Genomic DNA, 23,923 nt, shown 5'->3' on the forward strand with positions numbered 1-23,923 from the left:
GAGAGCTGTCGTCATTGGGGACTCAATAGTCAGGGGAGCAGACAGGAGATTTTGTGGACATGAGAAGGACACCCGCATGGTTTGTTGCCTCCCGGGTGCCTGGATCCGGGATGTCTCTGACCGGGTGCATGACATCCTGGTACAAGAGGGAAAGCAACCAGAAGTCGTGATACATGTTGGGACCAACGACATAGACAGGAAGAGGGATGAGGTCCTGAAGTGTGAGTTTCGGGAACTAGGCAGAAGGCTGAAGAACAGGACCTCAAGGGTGGCGTTCTCAGGATTGCTGCCAGTGCTACGTGATAGTGATGGTAAGAATTGGAGGAGATGGCAGTTGAATGTGTGGCTGAGGAGTTGGTGCAGGGGGCAGGGTTTTAGATTTTTGGATCATTGGGATCTCTTCCGGGGAAGGTGGGACCTGTACAGATTGGATGGGTTGCACCTGAACTCAAGGGGGAGCAATATCCTTGCAGGTAGGTTTGCTAGCATGGTTTGGGAGGGTTTAAACTAATTTGCAAGGGGGATGGGACCCAGAGCGATAGAGCAGTGAAAGAAGTGCATGGAGTAAAGCCAGATCTAACATATAGAGAGGCTTTGAGGAAACAGAAGCAGAATAAAGGGTGTAAAGGCAGTAAGGTAGAAGGGCTAAAGTGTGTGTACTTCAATGCAAGAAGCATCAGGAACAAAGGTGATGAACTGAGAGCTTGGATACATACATGGAATTGTGATGCAGTGGCCATTACGGAGACTTGGCTGGCACCAGGGCAGGAATGGATTCTCAATATTCCTGGATTTCAGTACTTTAAAAAGGATAGAGAGCGGGGAAAAAGGGGAGGAGGGGTGGCATTACTGGTCAGGGATACCTTTACAGCTACAGAAAGGGTGGGTGATGTAGCAGGATTCTCTTTTGAGTCAGTATGGGTGGAAGTCAGGAACAGGAAGGGAGCAGTTAGTCTACTGGGGATATTCTATAGGCCCCCTGGTAGCAACAGAGATACCGAGGAGCAGATTGGGAGGCAGAATTTGGAAAGGTACAAAAATAACAGGGTTGTTATCATGGGTGACTTTAACTTCCCTAATATTGATTGGTACTTGATTAGTTCCAAGGGTTTAGATGGTACAGAGTTTGTTAAGTGTGTCCAGGATGGATTCCTGTCACAGTATGTTGACAGGCTGACGAGGGGGAATGCCATACTAGATCTAGTATTAGGTAACAAACTGGGTCAGGTCACAGATCTGTCAGTGGGTGAGGTTCTGGGGGACAGTGATCACTGCTCCCTGACCTTTAGCATTGTCATGGAAAAGGATAGAATCAGAGAGGACAGGAAAATTTTTAATTGGGGAAGGGCAAATTATGAGGCTATAAGGCTAGAACTTGCGGGTGTGAACTGGGATGATGTTTTTGCAGGGAAATGTACTATGGAGATGTGGTCAATGTTTAAGGATCTCTTACAAGATGTTAGGGATAAATTTGTCCCGGTGAGGAAGATAAAGAATAGTAGGGTGAAAGAACCATTGGTAACAAGTGAAGTGGAAAATCTAGTCAGGTGGAAGAAGGCAACATACATGAGGTTTAGGAAGCAAGGATCGGATGTGTCTATTGAGGAATATCGGGTAGCAAGAAAGGAGCTTAAGAAGGGGCTGAGAAGAGCAAGAAGGGGGCATGAGAAGGCCTTGGTGAGTAGGGTAAAGGAAAACCCCAAGGTATTCTTCAATTACGTGAAGAACAAAAGGATGACAGGGAGTGAAGGTAAGACCAATTAGAGATAAAAGTGGGAAGATGTGCCTGGAGGCTGTGAGAGTGAGCGAGGTCCTCAATGAATACTTCTCTTCAGTATTCACCAATGAGAGGGAACTTGATGACAGTGAGGACAATATGAGTGAGGTTGATGTTCTGGAGCATGTTGATATTAAGGGAGAGGAGGTGTTGGAGTTGTTAAAATACATTAGGACGGATAAGTCCCTGGGGCCTGATGGAATATTCCCCAGGCTGCTCCACGAGGTGAGGGAAGAGATTGCTGAGCCTCTGGCTAGGATCTTTATGTCCTCGTTGTCCACGGGAATGGTACCAGAGGACTGGAGGGAGGCGAATGTTGTCCCCTTGTTCAAAAAATGTAGTAGGGATAGTCTGGGTAATTATAAACCAGTGAGCCTTATGTCTGTGGTGGGAAAGCTGTTGGAAAAGATTCTTAGAGATAGGATCTATGGGCATTTAGAGAATCATGGTCTGATCAGGGACAGTCAGCATGGCTTTGTGAAGGGCAGATCATGTCTAACAAGCCTGATAGAGTTCTTTGAGGAGGTGACCAGGCATATAGATGAGGGTAGTGCAGTGGATGTGATCTACATGGATTTTAGTAAGGCATTTGACAAGGTTCCACACAGTAGGCTTATTCAGAAAATCAGAAGGCATGGGATCCAGGGAAGTTTGGCCAGGTGGATTCAGAATTGGCTTGCCTGCAGAAGGCAGAGGGTCGTGGTGGAGGGAATACATTCAGATTGGAGGGTTGTGTCTAGTGGTGTCCCACAAGGATCTGTTCTGGGACCTCTACTTTTTGTGATTTTTATTAACGACCTGGATGTGGGGGTAGAGGGGTGGGTTGGCAAGTTTGCAGACGACACAAAGGTTGGTGGTGTTGTAGATAGTGTAGAGGATTGTCGAAGATTGTCGAAGAGGAAGTCAGAGATTGCATAGCATTAAAAAACAGGAAGTATGACAGAGCTAAGGTGAGTGGAAGGACAGATGATTGGTGTCAGAAACGAGCCACGCTCCCGAATAATGGCTTCAAGACAAATTCAAGGAAACAAAGTTTATTAACAGTTCTGCAGAGCTGGGCCCCTTCAGAGAAGGGAACCCTGAACCTTACAGGGCAGCAGGTTTTATCCTTCTTCCTTACCCCTCCCCTCCCTGACTCGGGAGGTACACAGTGTTTTCCCATTCCATATTTGGAGTTGTTTTTTTACACGTTTCTGTAAAACAATAGTCCATATCTCAGGACTTCAATGATTCCACAAACAGCTAATTTTGTCAAGGCTTCTGCATTCATAATTAGATCACACTTGTTTACAGACTTTAACCCAGACATAATTAAATCACATTTGTCCCTAAACATAATTAAATCACATTTGTCCTTTGACTTTAACCCGGACCTGTCAGAAACGCACACCTTAATTTTGAATCTTACAATTGGGAAGTTTTTAAGGAACAACAGAACTTAACTAAAAAGGCAATACGGGGAGAAAAAATGAGGTACGAACGCAAGCTAGCCAGGAATATAAAGGAGGATAGCAAAAGCTTTTTCAGGTATGTGAAGACAAAGAAGATAGTTAAGAACAATGCTGGACCCTTGAAGAATGAATTGGGTGAAATTGTTATGGGAAACAGAGAAATGGCAGAAGAATTTAATAAGCACTTTAGATCTGTCTTCACTAAGGAAGACACAAGCAATCTCCCAGACGTATGGATGGGCCAAGGACATAGGGTAACAGGGGAAATGAAACAGATTGACATTAGGAAGGAAATGGTGATGAGTAGACTGATGGGACTGAAGGCTGACAAATCCCCAGGTCCAGATGGTCTGCATCCTAGGGTACTCAAGGAGGTGGCCCTGGAAATTGCGGATGCATTGGTAATCATTTTCCAATGTTCCTTAGATTCAGGATCAGTTCCTGAGGATTGGAGAATGGCTAATGTTATCCCACTTTTTAAGAAAGGAGGGAGGGAGAAAACAGAGAACTATCGACCTGTCAGCCTGACATCGGTGGTGGGAAAATGCTAGAGTCCATTATTAAAGATGAAATAGTGACATATCTAGATAGCAGTGATAGGACTGGGCCGAGCCAGCATGGATTTACCAAGGGTAAATCATGCTTGACTAATCTGTTGGAGTTTTTCGAGGATGTAACCAGGAAGTTAGACAAGGGAGATCCAGTGGATGTAGTGTACCTCGATTTTCAGAAGGCATTTGATAAGGTCCCACACAGGAGATTGGTGGGTAAAATCAGAGCTCATGGCATTGGGGGGAAGATATTGACATGGATAGAAAACTGGTTGGCAGATAGAAAGCAAAGGGTAGCGGTGAATGGGTGTTTCTCAGAATGGCAGGTGGTGACTAGTGGGGTGCCACTGCCACTATTGGGACCACAGCTGTTTACGATTTACATCAACAATTTAGATGAAGGCATTGAGAATAACATCAGCAAATTTGCTGATGATACTAAGCTGGGTGGCAGTGTGACATGTGATGAGGATGTTAGGAGAATTCAGGGTGACTTGGATAGGCTGGGTGAGTGGGCAGATACTTGGCAGATGACGTTTGCCATTAGGCTTTACAATTCTACCGCCAGGACTTAAGAACTTTTTAAAAGCTATTATTAATGCTTTTTGAGATAGTGATTTAGATGCATATCATATTTTTTACTGAGTTAAGTATTGTATGTAATTAGTTTTGCTACAACAAGTGTATGGGACATTGGAAAAAAAGTTGAATTTCCCCATGGGGATGAATAAAGTATCTATCTGACTCTGCAATATACTTTGGCATGTAAGGATAAAGCCTAGTCACAATTTACAGGACAAGAATACATACTTTATTCTAACCTAGCAGTAAGGCACACCAACATGTGGTACTTATGTCATATATAGAAATAATAGCAGCATTAGATTCTACACCCATATGAATTACATAATGGACCGAAGGGCCTGTAATGTGCTGTACTGTTCTATGTTCTATGACAGATAAGTAATCTTCTCTAGAACCTTTGCAGATTACACTGTTGAATGTCACTGAGACTTCGCAGAGAAAAAACAGCAGACTGTATATTCTAGTGATGCATGGACTTTGATTTAAGGTTTTTAAAAGAGAAATAGAGCTAACATTTATTTGGCCAAGTTATTTCAGTTGAATGGATCAGGAAATGATGATGATGACGATGTTGACTCAGGCCTGAGAGGCCAGCGTCGGACATTTTCATGCCGTACAAGGCGCGGAACGAGAGCCTGTGTGGCGCGCCACTCCTCACACAGAAAGGATCAGGAAACGCCGTAAACAATTTTGAGTTATGGAAGGATAGGTTGTACTTCTTTGTCCTGAAGTAGTACCTCTGCGGTAATTGTTGCCAGCCTTTTCAGTGATCACTGATGCCACTGCTTTCAAAAGGTGTTGGACTTGATTCTCGCAGGATGGTAATCACATTCTGTGGGTGGTAGGGGAGGGGTCTATATCTGTAATGTAACTTCAGGCCATTGTGCTTGCATACGGTTTAACCAGCTGAATGCCTGGAAGGTGCCCTGTCAGATCCGTTTGCTCTCTCCTTTTCTCCAGGCTCTCGGTAATTAGGAACCACAATGCGTGATTAGATAAGGTGATAATTTCCTGCTAACATATTGCATGTTTGTACATGACCAGGTTTCATTTGAATCTCGCAAGAAGTCCTCCTAAGTCCCATTCTCCCTCTCATCCAAATGTAATGTTGCTTTATGGTAGCATTTGAAGTTACATCAGCTTCTGTATGTGTCTGAAATTATTACCATGAAATTATCACCACTTATTACCATGAAATCCACGGTGATTACCCACCGATCACAGTTCACAGAGGTGCCTGGGAGAGGATGTGAGTGTTTTACCTTTATCCCAATAAGCAGAGATTCCTGTTAATCAAGAACACTTTAATATACAAAATGAGAAATTACTGAAATCAAAAACTTCAAAATTTCAATATGTACTTTAATAATTGTATTCACAGTTTTGCAATTTCAGTTTTACAATTGTAGTATCAAACAAAAGATGCTGACATACTAAAAGCAAGTGTTCAAAATCTAAAATTCATTAGACTCCAGTTTATTCAAAAATTTACACCATTTCCCATTTAATGACTTAGACCCGGGTCCTAGTTGCCCATTCACAGCATCTATTCTGCAGCAAGTTTACTTCATTGTACATTTAGTTTTCTTATGTGGAATCTTTGTCAGATTTTTGTGAGTTGAACTGTTGAAAATGCCCAACAGTTCAAAAAGTTTGTCTGCAACTACACACCGAGTGACTGTAGACTGTTGCTCGGTCATGCGCAGGTGTGCTTCATGAAGGCTGATAGTCTTTATCTGTCAGTCTTGTAGAAGGCTAGGAATCATTATTGTAACTTGGTAAGACTCGTCATCTCCCTCTTCTGCCTGAGAGGTAGGTCTGAGAGGAGAAAAGGAACTGTGTGTTTTATTGTTTTAAATGTACATAAAATAAAAGGGTTCCTCTGCAGCCCTTGACACAGCTTTCTGAAATGGTTCTGGGTTTGCAGTAACATTACAACTGGAGAATGGGTGAAGCTAAATGAAATTCCATAAAAATGTCAGTCATGCCAAAGTTATCTCTTTTTCCACAAAAAAAACTGTCCTCTCGTGGCATGAAAGATAAATTATTAATCCTTTCACATTCTAATAAATATAACATATTTCAGTATTATCCTTCAAAACGGGGAATTAATTATTTCCTAGTAAACTAGTATCCATTATTAAGTAATCCTAATTATAAATCTACTAAAGTTCCTTCAATACATTGAGATGCACAGAACATGAATGTGATGACTATTTCCTCCTGCTATCTAGCAGGGCAGCACAGTACTGTAATGGTTGGTGCAGTGCTTTACAGCACCAGCTGTAAGATCGGGGTTCAATTCCTGTACATTCTCCCAGAACCACGTGTGTTTCCTCTGGGTGCTCCAGCTTCCTCCCACCTTCCTTCCAGGTTAGCGTTCGTGAGTTGTGTGCTATGTTGGCCCTAGATGCATGCTGACACTTCCAGATCATGCAACACAATCCTTACATATCACATATTTCATTTCACGTTTCAAGGTACTGTACATGTGAAAAGCAAAGCTAATTTTTAACAGTCCCTTTTGGACCATGGTTGGGGAGAGAGAGGGAAGAAATTTATTTTGTGACTATATCTGGTGCGTCGTTAATGATTTGAGCTCAGATGCAGCATCAATTCCAGCAAATCTCTTTCACATGTCACAAGTACTGATGCAGGACGAGTCCAGAGATAACTCTACTCAAGTAGTATTACCAGCAACCCTGACCATGTAGACCAACTCCAATAAGAGTAAAGATCTGTTTTTGGGCCTTTTTCAGAAATATTTTCCTTTGCAAATGTGAAAACCATGCTACTTCAGTCACCAATCCAGTTGAAGCAGAGTCATGGGCCATCTGTGACATGTAAACAAACACAATGTACAGGAAACAGAGGCAGCAATTTGCCAACAGCAGTCCACACTCATTCTATGAAGCAAATTGAAAGTATTAAAGTCTTTCTAGTCAATGGTTCTCTTTTCAAAATTAAGGACAATTCACTATAATTAGTTAGCAGCCAAAGTCTTGATCGAAGTTTTCCTTAAAGATTTAGCACATCATCATTCAAGGTCACAAATTCACAAATGAAAGGAGTATTTGCAGTTGGATTTGAAGGAGTGAGAAGTTATTCTTTGATTCTTGATAAGATGAAACAGTTGGGTGATTTTTTATAGTCTTTCCTTGCAGTGTGTAATTCTAAGGCTCCTAAAATTCCATTCTATTTTTAACCATGGGTTAATTGTGCAAACACTTCAAAACTTCCGTGCCAATTTCTACAAACATTTCAATTTTTGAACACTGAAATATGATCTTATTTCCCTGATAATGTGGGCTGAATTTACCAAATGCAGTATAGTACAAATATTTTATTTGATTACTATCATCTAAATAAAAGCAGTGTGTAGTTAGCTGTGTTAATGTATATACAAAATGTAGGAAAGGGCAAGAACAAGGATAGTGAACATCTCTTTAACAAGAATTAACCCACACTGTTGCAGTATTTAAGCAGTGTGAACAGTAACTCCTCTCATTCCATGTGTAAAAAAAGTTGTCTCTGGAATGCTTAACACAGTAAGAGTTCTGTTGTTAGATCCCATTGATAGAAAACTGATTTCCATGACCAATGAACTGACACTGGTGACAATTTAATATCCATTATAGGCACTACGGCACTTTCATATTCTCTATTAGCTCAAGGTGGTTTATTAGCAAGGATTAGCACTCTTGACCCATCCAAAAGGAAGAAAACAAAGTAAAATCAAACATTTTCAGCCATTTAAGCACCATTAGATTCAAAGGTTAGTGTTTGCCTTGTTTGAAATATTTTAAGGCTCTATTTAATTGACTGATACAGCCAAAGGTAATCTTGTCCTTATTTTAAAGTGAAGAGGAAAGTGAATAAATGAAAAATTTCAACTGGTAACTGAACTTCAGGCTGAAATTCAACAAATATTTGGTGATACTTGTTATATGCTGTACATTTCCTGGCCTGTGTTTCTTCTTTAACCTGCGTTGCAGTTCCCTGGGACACTTGCAATGAAACTTCCATAGTGGCACCTGCTGGGGACAGCTTAAAAACAAGGCTGCTCGCACTCTGACTTTCCTATTCTGCAGCCAGCACTACCACACCACACATCACCCTTCTTCCATTTACCTTAACTTTATAATTTAATAAATATCTTGTCTTTATAATTCATGTTGTGGCCAGATTTCTTTGAGAGCCGAGGTTGTAACATACTCTAATGGTTTAATCTCCAACTGTAAATGGTAGAAGCATTCAAATGTACCACTTCTGTGGGTTTTGGGTTATTTGGTAGAAACGTTAAGTGAAATGTTTTAACTATATCAGCACCTTTGCACGGTCCTGGCAATAATCTATGGAGATGGAAGTCTGAGTGAAGATTTGGGAGAGTACAACAAATATCACTTGCAAATCCCATTACATCAGATTTATGTTGTACTTATTTTGTAAAAATACAAGTTACCATCAAGCCTTGCACAAACAAGGGAATTTAGGAATTAATGTATTCCACAGGGATCAGGTCCAAACCCAGTATAGTACAAATTTGCTTCCACATGTGCGGCTGGTCCAAAAGTAGATGTTATAATGGATATAAAATTCCTCTGATGATTAGGGGATCTAACAGGAAACTCACTAGAAATTTCTTAACGCAACAATAGTATGAATTTGAGCAGATAAGATGAGAACTAGATGAAAATAAAGGGTAAAATGGAAGAGTTTATGGAAGAGGAATGGGAATAGGCTTGTGTGGAACAGGATGTACACCTGTTACAACTCTTATGTCCTGCTAGGTGACAGGAAAGGTATATGCCATTCAAAAATTAGAACCACACTCTTCGTACACAAAAGGTTACTATTTTCTCCTCAAATTTAGAAAATATTTAGAATATCCCCTCTGCTGTTACTCAGTAGATAAACATACTTCAAACATACATACCAAGTAAACTATGTTGGTGGTTTAAACTTTGGGTTTAATTCCAACTACAACAAATTTGCAACATTCATTGCTGCTGTTCTCTCATCTATAAAGAGAGAGAGGGAGGAAGAGAAAATAATATACAGTACATAAATATAATGAACTATTTTCATTTCACAGAATCATAGAAATTTTAATTCAGCAGGCCACTATGCCTGTGTTAATAAAATATTTTTGTTGCCGGTATAGTTTTTTAAAGACTCCAGTGAGGATAGAAATCTATCCATTTGCTTCCTTGACTGCCTCCAGTGCACAGGTCAAACACTATCTACTGGATCCCAAGTGCTCACACCAAAGGTTGTCCAATAAAATGGAACAAAACCTTCATGATTGAACTCTGCTAAAAAAAAATGCTATATTAAAGACAGAAGTAAACTATAAACAAAATATGAGGACTTGGTGACGCCCAGCCTATTAAAACACTACTTGGACTACTGAAATGTTAATTGAGTTACAATATCCAATCATTAAAATGATATGTAAGTAAAGCAGAGAAAAGTAAGGTTTGGCTGTGATCATGTGATTTTAGATTTTGATGGGCCATTTAGTTTCAATACATTGAGCCCAATTTAGTGAGTATAAAAAATGTTTCTATTAATGAAACAAAGTGAAAACCAACCTGAAAAAGAGTTTGTTAGATGCAAATACAAATGCAAATATAGGCAGAGCAGGCAGGAAGTTCTCCATGCAGTCACATCCTGAAACATCAGGCAGGCTTCAGGCTTTCAATGTCCTGACAGACACTTGAAGTCACCCAGTGTAGGATGTGAGAACCACATAGGGCTCTGACATGTCCGTTCCTTCCCTCATACGGGGTGTACAAACTGGTAAACCAAACGCTGTGAAACATCAGGCTTCCGGATGATCCCTTTTTTGTAATATTGCCGGATAGAACGGCTTAGCTTGTCATAGTTCATTGCAGGTCGGTTCTTCCGGATTCCCCATAATCTTGCAACTTGTGCAGAGTCTTCTATCTTAAATATACCTGGTCAAGAATGAGAAGGTAGTTTCTGCCTGTTAGTCATTGAGCATACCTCTTGTACATGAAAGATAAACTCTATATCATCATGGCCTCTGCACCTGCTTTGCATATTCTCTGTGAGTGTAACACTACATTATGCATTCTTTTACTGATTTTCCCTTTTACTACCTGCAATACTTTCACTGTACCTTGGTACATGTAACATTAACATTAATAAAGCAATTCCAATTCATTTTAATAATTATAAGTAATTATTATTAATTGAGGTTGAAATACTGAAGGTATAGACTGATTGAACAGTGATTAAGCTTTTCTAGCTCTTTGGAGTAGAGAATTCACCACCACCTGAGTAAAGACATTTCTCCTTATCTCAGTCTTATACAGCTTACTTTTTGTTCTCAAACCGTGCTCCCCAGCCCTAGACTCATTCGCCAAAAGAATCATTTTCCCTGCCCAGGCCTGTCAGGCTCTTTAAGACTTGTACATGTTTAATAAGCGTCCCAAAGAAAAGTCTCGACCGGAAATAATGACTTTTTATTCATTTCTATTGATGTGTCCCTTCGGCATTTTGAGTGTGATGCTTTGTAACCACGGCCATTATACAATGAAGAGCACCACAGCAGAGCCGCTGCTTCACAGTGCTAGTCACCTTGTCCACACATGGATCTGAGGTTGCATGTGTGTTCTCTCTGACTGGGTGGAATTCCTGTGGTGCTCCAGCCACTGTCCCCCTCCAAAGAGCTCTGGGTTAATTAGCCATAGTAAATTTTCCTTACAGTGTGGGTGAAAATTTCTCTAAGAGGGCCACAACCTTGTCATGGTTTGGAGGCTTGTGTGCCTCAATGACCCGGAGAATTATGTTGGCTGGAGTCAGGGCCTTGTGCTTTGGTCCTTGGCAGGGTCACCCATGCCAAGCAGGTCAAAAGGTAGAGGCCAGACTAAGAGTGGTCCACCATTTGGGGGTTCAGCACAGGGCTAACAACCCTGACTCGTAAAACAAAATTATTACAGAAACAGCAATGAAGAATTCTTGCAACACACACAAAATGCTGGTGGAATGCGGCAGGCCAGGCAGCATCTATAGGGAGAAGCGCTGTCAATGTTTCGGGCCGAGACCCTTCGTCAGGACTAACTGAAAGAAAAGATAGTAAGAGATTTGAAAGTAGTGGGGGGAGGGGGAAATACGAAATGATAGGAGAAGACCGGAGGGGGTGGGGTTAAGCTGAGAGCTGGAAAGTGATTGGCAAAAGGGATACAGAGCTGGAGAAGGGAAAGGATCATGGGACAGGAGGCCTAGGGAGAAAGAAAGGGGGAGGGGAGCACCAGAGGGAGATGGAGAACAGGCAGTGTGATGGGCAGAGAGAGAAAGAAAAAAAAGGGAGGGGAAAAAAAAACTAAATATATCAGGGATGGGGTAAGAAGGGGAGGAGGGGCATTAATGGAAGTTAGAGAAGTCAATGTTCATGCCATCAGGTTGGAGGCTACCCAGCCAGTATATAAGGTGTTGTTCCTCCAACCTGAGTGTGGCTTCATCTTGACAGTAGAGGAGGCCATGGATAGACATATCAGAATGGGAATGGGACTTGGAATTAAACTGTGTGGTCACTGTGAGATCCTGCTTTCTCTGGCAGACAGAGCATAGGTGTTCAGTGAAACGGTCTCCCAGTCTGCGTCGGGTCTCACCAATATATAAAAGGCCACACCGGGAGCACCAGACACAGTATACCACACCAGCCGACTCACAGGTGAAGTGTCGCCTCACCTGGAAGGACTGTCTGGGGCCCTGAACGGTGGTGAGGAAGGAAGTGTAAGGGCAGGTGTAGCACTTGTTCCGCTTGCAAGGAAAAGTGCCAGGAGGGAGATTGGTGGGATGGGATGGGGGGGATGAATGGACAAGGGAGTCACGTAGGGAGCGATCCCTGCGGAAAGCAGAAGGGGGGGGGAGGGTAAGTTGTGCTTGGTAGTGGGATCCCGTTGGAGGTGGCGGAAGTCACGGAGAATTATACGTTGGATCCGGAGGCTGGTGGGGTGGTAGGTGAGGACAAGGGGGACCCTATCCCGAGTGGGGTTGTGGGCGGATGGGGTGAGGGCAGATGTGCGGGAAATGGGAGAGATAATCTCCCATAAAGAATTCTTCATCATCTGTGTGAGATGGTATTCCTGAGTCTCCACTCAGGACTTGCATGACTGGCAATAGTGAAAAGCAAGAGAAAGCTCCTGGCATGATGAAGGAAGCCCTGAACACTGCCAAAGATGGAGGACCTTCGTTGGTACCCTGTGCCAGTAGAGAAACAGGCAGTAAGTCGTGAGTGAATGTGGAGAGGATAAACTGGGATGGCTCTTGGTGCATTAGTGCATGATAATCGGTGTGGACTCAGTGGACTGAAGGGCTTTTTCATGCTGTTTGAATCTATGATTCTGTAAGCTTTAAGTGCAATATCTCTTTCTTATTCTTGAAATCAGTCAATCTCATCATAAAGGCTAATATAGAAGGGTCGCAGCCCAAAATGTCGACTGTTTACTCTTTTCCATAGATGTTGCCTGACCTGCCGAGTTCCTCTAGCATTTTGTGTGTGTTGCTTATCTACTAGGACCTATCTTTTAAAGACAGAAGGAATTATGTAACCACACCAGCAGAGTAAATCACTTACCTTTCTCTTTGTTCAGCCAGCGGATAAATCGACCATAGTTGTGGGGTTTCAGCAAGAGTTCTTTCAGAAATTGCCACAGGTGGATAGGTTGCCCTGAGCAGGAGGAATCGGCCTCTGTATCTATCCATCTCTCATCACGGCCTGGGAGAAGAAGCGCAGTCTGTCATTTTTCATCAGCCACAGTGAGCAGTTTAGTGAACAGTAGCAGTATTCGATCTAACAGAGGCCTTCAGCACAAGATCCTACACAGTTATTTTCACCACACACACTGATTTGAGAGGATGTCAGATAATTTCCCTAGTTAATGGTTTAGTTAGGAACTCCATGGATGGCTGGATGTAAGAAAATGTATTTGAAGGATTGTTTCCATGTTGTGATATCTATACATTTTCAAGACTCATTTGAAAGAAAAAAAACTAAAATTGATTTAAAAAAAGTACTGAACAGATGTTCATGGTTGGAAGAAGTTACTGACCTACAAGTATCTGGGAGTACAGTTAGACGAGAAGCTAGACTGGACTGCCAACACAGATGCCTTGTGCAGGAAGGCACAGAGTCGACTGTACTTCCTAAGAAGGTTGGCGTCATTCAATGTCTGTAGTGAGATGCTGAAGATGTTCTATAGGTCAGTTGTGGAGAGCGCCCTCTTCTTTGTGGTGGCGTGTTGGGGAGGAAGCATTAAGAAGAGGGACGCCTCACGTCTTAATAAGCTAGTAAGGAAGGTGGGCTCTGTCGTGGGCAAAGTACTGGAGAGTTTAACATCGGTAGCTGAGCGAAGGGCGCTGAGTAGGCTACGGTCAATTATGGAAAACTCTGAACATCCTCTACATAGCACCATCCAGAGACAGAGAAGCAGTTTCAGCGACAGGTTACTATCGATGCAATGCTCCTCAGACAGGATGAAGAGGTCAATACTCCCCAATGCCATTAGGCTTTACAATTCTACCGCCAGGACTTAAGAACTTTTTAAAAGCTATTATTAATGCTTTTTGAGATAGTGATTTAGATGCATATCATATTTTTTACTGAGTTAAGTATTGTATGTAATTAGTTTTGCTACAACAAGTGTATGGGACATTGGAAAAAAAGTTGAATTTCCCCATGGGGATGAATAAAGTATCTATCTGACTCTGCAATATACTTTGGCATGTAAGGATAAAGCCTAGTCACAATTTACAGGACAAGAATACATACTTTATTCTAACCTAGCAGTAAGGCACACCAACATGTGGTACTTATGTCATATATAGAAATAATAGCAGCATTAGATTCTACACCCATATGAATTACATAAAAATCCTATTTAAATACACCACTTTGTTTTCTCTTTGAACAAGTGAATGAGCTGTCCTCACATGTACACACTGGTATTACAGATTCAAGTTCCTACAGTTGGTTCAACTGGCTGCGTTGTGTATTTCTCTTTGAACCAAGGAGCTTGCATCTTCATGGTTTGTCTCACTGCTGTTCTGTGTTTCTTCAACTGTAGCTGATCTTGTATGGCAATCAAGTCATCATCACATATCAGACCAGCATCTTCTGATATGTTTCTTACTATGATTATCTCATTGACATGGACATGATTCCAATGTCTACCAAATAACACTTCTGACTTGGAGGACTTCTCCAAGCTCCCATTGCTGAATCTCATACTAGCCTAGTGTCACCCAGTCAGAGGTGCCTTTCTTTGGCTCTGGTCATTGTCTTTTGTTTCAAATGACACTTCTCTACTTTCTCCTCTCAGAAAGGGTGTAAATCAGAATCAGAATGAGAATCAGATTTATTATCACTGTTAGATGACATGAAGGCAGAGCTTAGGAGAGCTAATGGTGCCTAACGGCGACTCCCTTGCTTGCATCTTCAGAACCAGCTGTATCTCCATCTTTAATATCTCTATTTTCCTTTTCAGGGTTCTTTTGAGGATCCTGACCTGGAGTTACACGCTGACTGTGGTTCTTTGTGGGAATGGGACCCGCTCTCAGGGTTCGATAACTGGCCATTATTCGGCACGACAAGAGCACAGCCTAAGAACTCAGCTCACCTTCGCAGTACCAAGGACTCGAGACTCTGGAGACAGGGGGGATTGGAGGAGATCTGCAGGAGAACAGTGTGTCGTTGGAGACAGAAGATCTCTGGCTGTGTGCCCAGAGATCCGAGATCTTTGGGCACAGAGCTCGGAAAAAGTGACACAATGGACTTTTAACATTGTAAACCAGTGATGTTATGTCTCCCCTCTCACTGTGAAACAGGGACAGAGAGAGAGCCGGGTGAACAAGTAGTCTTTGGAGTACTGCAAGTCTGCGTCTTTGCTGTTGGTGGCGGATGCCAATGCTTTTTTTGCCGGTGGGGCGAGGGGTATTGTTGTTTGCTGCTGCTTATGCACAGGAGGGAGGGGAGATGGGGGTACTTTGGGGTTTAACTGTCATCCATTCTTTGGGACACTCCTCTGTTTTCGTGGATGGTTGCGAAGAAAAACATTTCAGGATGTATATTGTATACATTTCTCTGACATTAAATGGACCTTTGAAACCTTGGAAACCTTGAAATTTGGTGTTTTGCAGCTGCAGTACAGAGAAAACACACAAAATAACTATAAATTACAAAATAAGTAATGTCAAAATAAGGAAATAACGAGATGGTGTTCATGGGTTCATGGACTGTTCCGAAATCTGACAGAAAAGGGGAAGAAGATGTTTCTGAATTATTGTGTATGGGTCTTCATACTCCCTAGTGGAGAGAGGGCATGTCAGGATGCTGAGGGTCCTGAGTGAAAACAGTTCACCTTTGCATCGTGGTAGCTGTCAGTATTCAAGTACTGACTTAGAACCCAGAATTACCAGTTCCAATCTATGAGCTGCATTGAGAACTGACTCCAACCAAACCAGCCAAAATGAACTTTGCTGATATTGTAAAAATAATAAAAAATAACTTTTTAAACTGAAACCATTATTTATTACAGAATTCTTTAGTGGAACCGAAAGGATGAGGGAGTCCATTTCAGCTTACATGGCTGAATTGAAGGGATTATTGAAGCATTTTCAGTTCAGTGTAGGGCTTAATAATGGCTGAACCAATTGTGTTTCCATTCTGGCAGGGGCTCACGTAAAACAGAAAATGTAACAACGTAGGTAAATTGTCCTGTGATCAGGCTAGGATGATGCAGCTTGTTGGGCCGCAAGGGCCTATTCTGCACTGTACCTCAATATATATAAATGCAAAGAGCATGTCGGACAGACAAAAATAAATGAACTGCACAAGGAAGAAAAAAAGATAAAAAAGACAAGTTGCAGTTTCAAAATATCACTAATCTGCTTGCTGTTGATGAAAAATTTGATCATGATGAGAGTGACACAGGACTGAGTAGCCTTGAGATTATAAGTATGAAATCTAACAATAGACAAGCAATTTGGCTTACACCAGAAATGAATGGAAAATTAATTAAAATAGAATTGGACACTGGCTTAGCTGTTTCAGTTATTCCACAAAATGAGCTCGAACAGTATTTTGAACATACTGAACTGAAGCCTGCAGATGTCCAACGAAGAACTCATACTTGAAAAATGATAACTTCTGTAGAATGACATTCACAACTGTGAAATACAACAACCAACAAGACACATTGGGCTTGTAATGTAGTAAAAACAGAAGGGCCAACATTATGAGTCCGTGATTGGCTGAGACAACTACAACTTGATTGGAGATCCACCCACTATTTGCATGCAATAGAGTCAACTGAAAGCAAATTCAGGAAGGTACTGGATGATGCCACAGCAGTGTTCAAGGCTGGATTTGGAAAACTCAAACATACAATGAGTGAGATAGCATTAAATGAAAATGCCATACGCAAGTTTTGTAAAGCCCATGATAAAGTAGCCAGTGAGCTAGATTGCATGGAGACTGAAGGACTTCTTTTCAAGGTTGAGAGGAGCATATGGGCAACACCAGTGGTCCCAGTAGCTAAGAAGGATGGGTCTGTCAGGATCTAGGGTCACCATCAAGCCAGTACTGAAAGTAGATCAATGCCCTCGGTCCAGGACAGAGGATATTTTGCAAACCTTTCTGGAGACAAACACTACAGTAAAGTGGATTTAGCCGAGGCCTACCTACAGATGGAGATGGAAAAAGAGTCCCATCTGCTTTTTGCCATAAACACTCATCAGGAGCTTTATCACTATAATAGGCTTATTTTTGGAGTAGCACCTGCACCTGCAATCTGACAGAAGGCTATGGACCATGGGTTGCAAGGTTGCCCAAGCACTCAGTGTTATCCAGATGATGTCATTGTTACTGGTGAGGATGATAAGGAACATCTCCAAAATCTCAAGACAGTGTCAAAAAGATTAGAAGATTATGGGCTCAGAGCATGATGCGGCAATAGTGAATTATTTAAACCAAGCATCACTTTCCATGGCCACATTACTGATGCACAAGGATAACACAAGTGTGCTGAGAAAATTCACTCAGTGGTGGATGCCCGAAGGCCAAAGCACATGTTGCAGTCCTTTATTAGGATTTGTCAGTTACTATAACAGATTCCTGCCAAACCTGGCTTCCCCTCTTGAACTCTTTACTGCACATCAGGAAGAAATGGCAATGAACAAAGCAGTGTGAGGTGGCTTTCCAAAGGCCAAAGGAAATGGTGATGTCAGACACTGTACCACACATTATGATCCATATCGTCCAGTGAAGCTTGTCTGTGATGCCTTGCAATATAGTACAGGTGCAGTCATGTCACATGTTATGAGTGATGGAAGTGAATGCCCCATAGCCTTTCTATCACATTCCCTTACCGCTGCGGAGAAAAATTATGCACAGATTGACAGAGAGGCCTTGAGTCTGATTTGAGGTGTAAAACGTTTCAACTGGTACTTGCATGGGAGAGAGTTTACCCTCGTTATTGATCATCAACCACTGGTATCCATTTTCATTCCACAGAAGAGTGTTCCACGAAGAGCAGCATGAGTATAGAGATGGGCTCTGTTGCCTGGAGGGCACAATTACAAGACTGGATTCAAGAGACACTAATCATGGAAATGTGATGGATTGCATTGTTTACCCTTGGAAAAGGAAATATCTGAAAAATTTACAGAAGAGGCCACTCATCTTGATATATTCCTCCTAATACAAATCAAAAGTCTCCCTATTACAGCAGAGATGATCCAAAGGGAAACCAGAAAAAAAACCCACACTGTCTCAGGTGTAAATGGCAATCCAACACGGCTGGAATGTGCAGTGGAAATTCCAGTTCCCCCATTTTTACCATCACTGGGATGAACGTGTCTTTGATGGAAGTTGCCTTATGTGGGGATTGAGAGCTGTAGCACCATCCAGGCTGAGGGATGATGTGTTGGATGAGCTACACACAACATCTGGTTGTGGTCAAAATAAAAGCACTGGCTCAAAGCTGTGTCTGGTGGCCTGGGATAGATCAGAGAACCAAGCAGCTTGCCGTACACTGTTCGGGATGCCAACACATCCAGAAGATGCCAAGAGCAGCACCTCTCCATCCCTGACAGAGGATTCATTTCGATTTTGCCAGGCCACTCCTGGGCACGAATTCTTGGTAGTAGTGGATGCAGCTGAAAAGTGGCTAGAAGTGTTCCCAACAGTCTCCACCACACCCTCGCTTACTGGTGATGTGTTGAGAAGCCTCTTTGCAAGGACTGGTGTTCCAGAACACTTAGTCAGTGACGATGGACCACAGTTTGTTGTGGAGCAGTTTCAGTCATTCCTGAAAATGAATGGAATAAGACGTATCCAGACTGTACCATCCAGCTATAAATGCTTGGCGGAAAGCTTTGTCCAGGGTCTAAAGAACACACTGACAGCAATGTCAGCAGAACACACCACACTGACACCAAATCACAAGCTCGACAATTTCCTCCTTGCATATCACAATGCAGCTCATTCCACAACCAACAATTCACCAGCTATTCTGTTCATGGGCCCATCTCCCAGACCTAATCTCAGAGTAAGTATGCAGGACATACTTCTGAGACAAATTGAGGGCTCCTTAAATAATGAGGTTCAATGTTTCACTCCTGGACAAACAGTCCTGGCGAGGGACTACAGTGATGATCAAAAGTGGATAGTTGGAAAGATTGAGGACAGAACTAGATCACTCTCCTACATAGTGGAGTTTATGTGGAGACAATACATCGGTTAGTTGAGGGGAGCAGAGATCATTGTTAGAGAAAAAAGGGGGACAGAGGTGTCAGAACCACATCCTGCAGTCCCAGAGTCAACTCCTACAGGAGGAGGATGCAGAACCTGAGATTGTTTCACAGCCACGTCTCACCAACCAAGTAAAGTGATCTCCCCCACCCCCCACCCCACAACCCCTGCCATCAGCAAAGATGTTATCTCACAGAAATCCTTCACAGCAATTAAATCTTTAGGTCTGAACAGGACAATTTAAAATTTACTATGCTGTGGATGCCTATATAGTAATTATATTATACGGTATACTGTGTATTTATATAGATGACTAAGGAGCAATATATCACACATCTGAGTTGAAATGCATTCTATATTGAGTTGTTTATAGCTAAGCAGAAAGGAGTGCAGTGCATTTAATATTTCAGTGATATTTGAGTAATATTGTATACATATTGTTTGCTGAAGCATTCTTTGATGTTTATACAATTCATTATGGGTTATATGTAAGAAGTATGTAAATGGCATATGTTATTACGTCACCATGCCATATGTGAGTGCCTCAGTAAAGAAAAGGAAAGATAAACTATGTGGACGATCATCCTGGCTCTTGTGTTTTTCTTTTGATTAGTTTCTGAAGTTACAAAACTTAACAGCAATAACAAAGCTTACGAAAGGTTCAGAGCGCTAGGTAATGTTAGAGATCTAGAAGATTATAAGGCTACTAGAAAGGAGCTTAAGAAGGAAATTAGGAGAGCCAGAAGGGGCCATGAGAAGGCCTTGGCAGGCAGAATTAAGGAAAACCCCAAGGCATTCTACAAGTATGTGAAGAGCAAGAGAATAAGACGTGAAAGAATAGGACCTATCAAGTGTGCCAGTGGCAAAGTGTGTATGGAACCGGAGGAAATAGCAGAGGTACTTAATGAATACTTCAGTATTCACTATGGAAAAGGATCTTAGTGATTGTAGTGATGACTTGCAGCAGACTGAAAAGCTTGAGCATGTAGATGTTAAGAAGGAGGATGTGCTGGAGCTTTTGGAAAGCATCAAGTTGGATAAGTCACCAGGACCGGATAAGATGTACCCTAGGCTACTGTGGGAGGTGAGGAAGGAGATTGCTGAGCCTCTGGTGATGATCTTTGCATCATCAATGGGGTTCCTAAGGATTGCAGATGTTGTTCCTTTATTCAAGAAAGGGAGTAGAGATAGACCAGGAAATTATAGACCAGTGAGTCTTACCTCAGTGGTTGGTTAGTTGATGGAGAAGGTCCTGAGAGGCAGGATTTATGAACATTTGGAGAGGTATAATATGATTAGGAGTAGTCAGCATGGCTTTGTGAAAGGGCAGGTCATGCCTTGTGAGCCTGATTGAACTTTTTGAGGATGTGACTAAACACATTGATGAAGGAAGAGTAGTGTAGATGTATTTACACTACTGTAGTGTAGATGGATTTCAGCAAGGCATTTGATAAGGTACCCCATACAGGGCTTATTGAGAAAGTAAGGAGGCATGGGATCCAAGGGGCATTGCTTTGTGGATCCAGAACTGGCTTGCCCACAAAGGCAAAGAGTGGTTGTAGACGGGTCATATTCTGCATGGAGGTCGGTCACCAGTGGAGTGCCTCAGGAATCTGTTCAGGGACCCCTACTCTGTGTTTTTTATAAATGACCTGGATGAGGAAGTGGAGGGATGGGTTAGCAAGTTTTCTGATGACACAAAGGTTGGAGGTGTTGTGGATAGTGTGGAGGGCTGTAAAAGGTTATAGTGAGACAATAGGATGCAAAACTGGCCTGAGAAGTGGCAGATGGAGATCAACCCAGGTAAGTCTGAAGTGGTTCATTTTGGTGGGTCAAATATGATGGCAGAATATAGTATTAATGGTAAGACTCCTGGCAGTGTGGAGGATCAGAGGGTTTTGGGGTCCAAGTCCATAGGACGCTCAAAGCATCTGCGCAGGTTGACTCTATGGTTAAGAAGGTGTATGGTGTATTGGCCTTCATCAATTGTGGGATTGAGTTTAAGAGCTGAGAGGTAATGTTGCAACTGAATAGGACCCTGGTCAGATCCCACTCGGAGTACTGTGCTCAGTTCTGGTCACCTCACTACAGGAAGGATATGGAAGCCATAGAAAGCCATAGAATAGATGGGGTACCCTTTCTATTTTGCAGAGGAGATTTACAAGGGTGTTGCCTGGATTAGGGAGCATGCCTTATGAGAATAGGTTGAGTGAACTCAGCCTTTTCACCTTGGAGCGACGGAGGATGAGAGGTGACCTGATAGAGGTGTGCAAGATGATGAGAGGCATTGATCGTGTGGATAGTCAGAGGCTTTTTCCCAGGGCTTAAATGGTTGCCACAAGAGGACACAAGTTTAAGGTGCTGGGGAGTAGGTACAAGAGGAGATGTCAGGTAAGTTCTTTACTCAGAAAGTGGTGAGTGTGTGGAATGGGCTGCCAATAATGGTGGTGGAGATGAATAAGATAGGGTCTTTTAAGAGGATTTTAGATAGGTACATGGAGCTTAGTATGTAAGCTTAGTAATTTCTAGGGTAGGGACGTGTTCGGCACAACTTTGTGGGCCAAAGGGCCTGTATTGTGCTGTAGGCTTTCTATGTTCCTATGTTTCTATAATCACTCACTAGTTTTATTTTTCCCTTTTCTGTGTATGGAGTTTATGACATTTTGCTTTCTCAAATGGATCTGGGATGAACCAATCTTCTAATCAAACTCTTCAATCAGGAATATCTTTAGTATTTAATGGAGGGGTGGAAGTAATTGAAAATTATAAAATAAGCTATCAAATTAAAATAAAATTAAAATTAAAAAGTGATATCATAAAGGAGAGGAGAGATTTTAAAAGAGCTCTTGTTGGGGAGGTTGTCACAGACAAGCAATAAGTATGTGCGCTCTAGAGGAAATATGGACCCTTCTCTCTAGGACCTGAGGGACTGAGGGATGCCATCATTGATATAGGTCTTAATACCCAAGGTTACAACTGCCTTCAGTAAAGGTAAACTTTAAAACAGAACAAGCATTAGACGATTCATTATTGATGCGGAGTAATTGAGATCTACAGCACAGAAACAGATCATTCGGCCCATCTAGTTCATGCTGAACTATTATTCTGCCTAGTTCTATCGACCTACACCTGGACCATAGCCCTCCATATTCCCCCATCAATGTACCTATCCAAACTTCTCTTAAATGTCAAAATCAAACCCACATTCACCACTTCCTCAGTCTCACCACCCTCTGAATGAAGATGTTACCCTTCATTTTCCCCTTAAGCATTTCACTTTTCACCCTAAACCCATGACCTAGTCTCACCCAACCTCAATGGAAAAAGTTACTTGCGTATACTGTATCTATACCTATCATAATTTTGTATACCACTAACAAAACTCCCTTCATTCTCCTAGGCTTCAGGGAATAAAGTCCTAACCTATTCAACCTTTCCCTACATCGCGTGTCCTCCAGTCCCAGCAACGTAAATTTTCTCTGCACTCTTTCAGTCTTATCGATGTCTTTCGTGTCAGTAGGTGACCAGAACTGTATGCAATGTTCTAAATTAGACCTCAGCAACATCTTATACAACTTCAACATAACATCCCAACTGATACTCAATACTTTGATTGAAGTCCAGTGTACTAAAAAGCTTTCTTTATAGCCTTATCTACCCCTGATGCCACTTTCAAGGAATTATGAATCGGCATTCCCAGATCTGTCTGTTCTACTGCAGTCCTCAGTGCCACATCACTCTCCGTGTAAGTCCTACCCTCCAATGCCATCCAGCTGACAATTGTCAGCATTGTTCCTTCTGCCATTTTTCAGCCAATCTTTTCCTGCTTGTCCACATCTCACTGCAAACTTTGATAACCTTCCACACTGTCCACTATGCTTCCAATCTTATCATCCCAGTTATCGAAATAGATGGCAAACAATAATAGATCCAGCACCAAGCCCTGCAGCACACCACTAGTCACAAGCCTCCAGTCAGAGAGGCAACAATCTCTCTGGTGTCGCCCGCAAAGCCAATGTGGAATCCAATTTACTACCTCATCCTGAGTGCCTAGCGACTGAATCTTCTTGACCAGCCTCCCATGTGGGACCTTGTCAAAGACCTTGCTGAAGTCCATGTAGACTACATCCACTACCTTACCTTCATCAACTTTCCTGATAACCTTAACGAAAAACATTACACGATTGGTTAGACATGACCTACCATGCACAAAGCCATGTTGACACTCTCTAATTAGTCCATGTTTATCCAAATATTAATATATCCTGTCCCTCAAAATAACCTATGTCAGGCTCATCAGCCTATAATTTCTCAACTTATTCTTAGACCACTTCTTAAACAACAGAACATTGTTGTATCCTCTCATTTTCCAGTACCTCACCAGTGGCTAAGGATATTTTAAATATCTCTGCCAGAGTCCCTGCAAATTCTGCACTTGCCTCCCAGAAGGTCTGAGAGGACATCTTCTCAATCCCTGGGGATTTGTCCACCCTAATTTGCCTCAAGGCTGAAAGCACCTCCTCCTCTGTAATCTGTATACAGTCCATATCTCACTGCTGCTTTGCCTCAGTCCTATAGACTCTGTGTATGTCCCCCAAGAAAATACAGTTGTAAGAGTTCCATTTGGATCTCCCCATCTCTTTCAACTCCATGCATGGATGACCATGCTGATCTTCAAGAAGACCAATTTTGTTCCTTGCTATCCTTTAGCACTTAATATGTCTATAGAAGCCCTTGAGATTCTCCTTCAGCTTGTCTGCTAAAACAAGCTCTTTTA

At 42.1% G+C, this 23,923-nt stretch overlaps 1 protein-coding gene across 2 annotated transcripts in view; it reads right to left on the reverse strand.

Moving 5' to 3' along the window:
- Positions 1-5,705: 5,705 nt before the first annotated feature.
- Positions 5,706-23,923, reverse strand: part of spdef (SAM pointed domain containing ets transcription factor) — a 110,229-nt gene continuing 92,011 nt past the window's right edge. For both annotated transcript variants that reach the window (XM_073030312.1, XM_073030311.1), the window contains exons 5-6: positions 12,973-13,113; positions 5,706-10,324 (exon numbers count right to left, since the gene is read on the reverse strand). In XM_073030312.1, the coding sequence (XP_072886413.1) occupies positions 10,146-10,324; positions 12,973-13,113 (320 nt within the window). In that variant the 3' untranslated portion in view covers positions 5,706-10,145. The remainder of the gene's footprint in view (positions 10,325-12,972; positions 13,114-23,923) is intronic.

This window comes from Hemitrygon akajei, chromosome 27, assembly GCF_048418815.1.
Source record: "Hemitrygon akajei chromosome 27, sHemAka1.3, whole genome shotgun sequence".
NCBI classification, from domain to species: Eukaryota; Metazoa; Chordata; class Chondrichthyes; order Myliobatiformes; family Dasyatidae; genus Hemitrygon; species Hemitrygon akajei.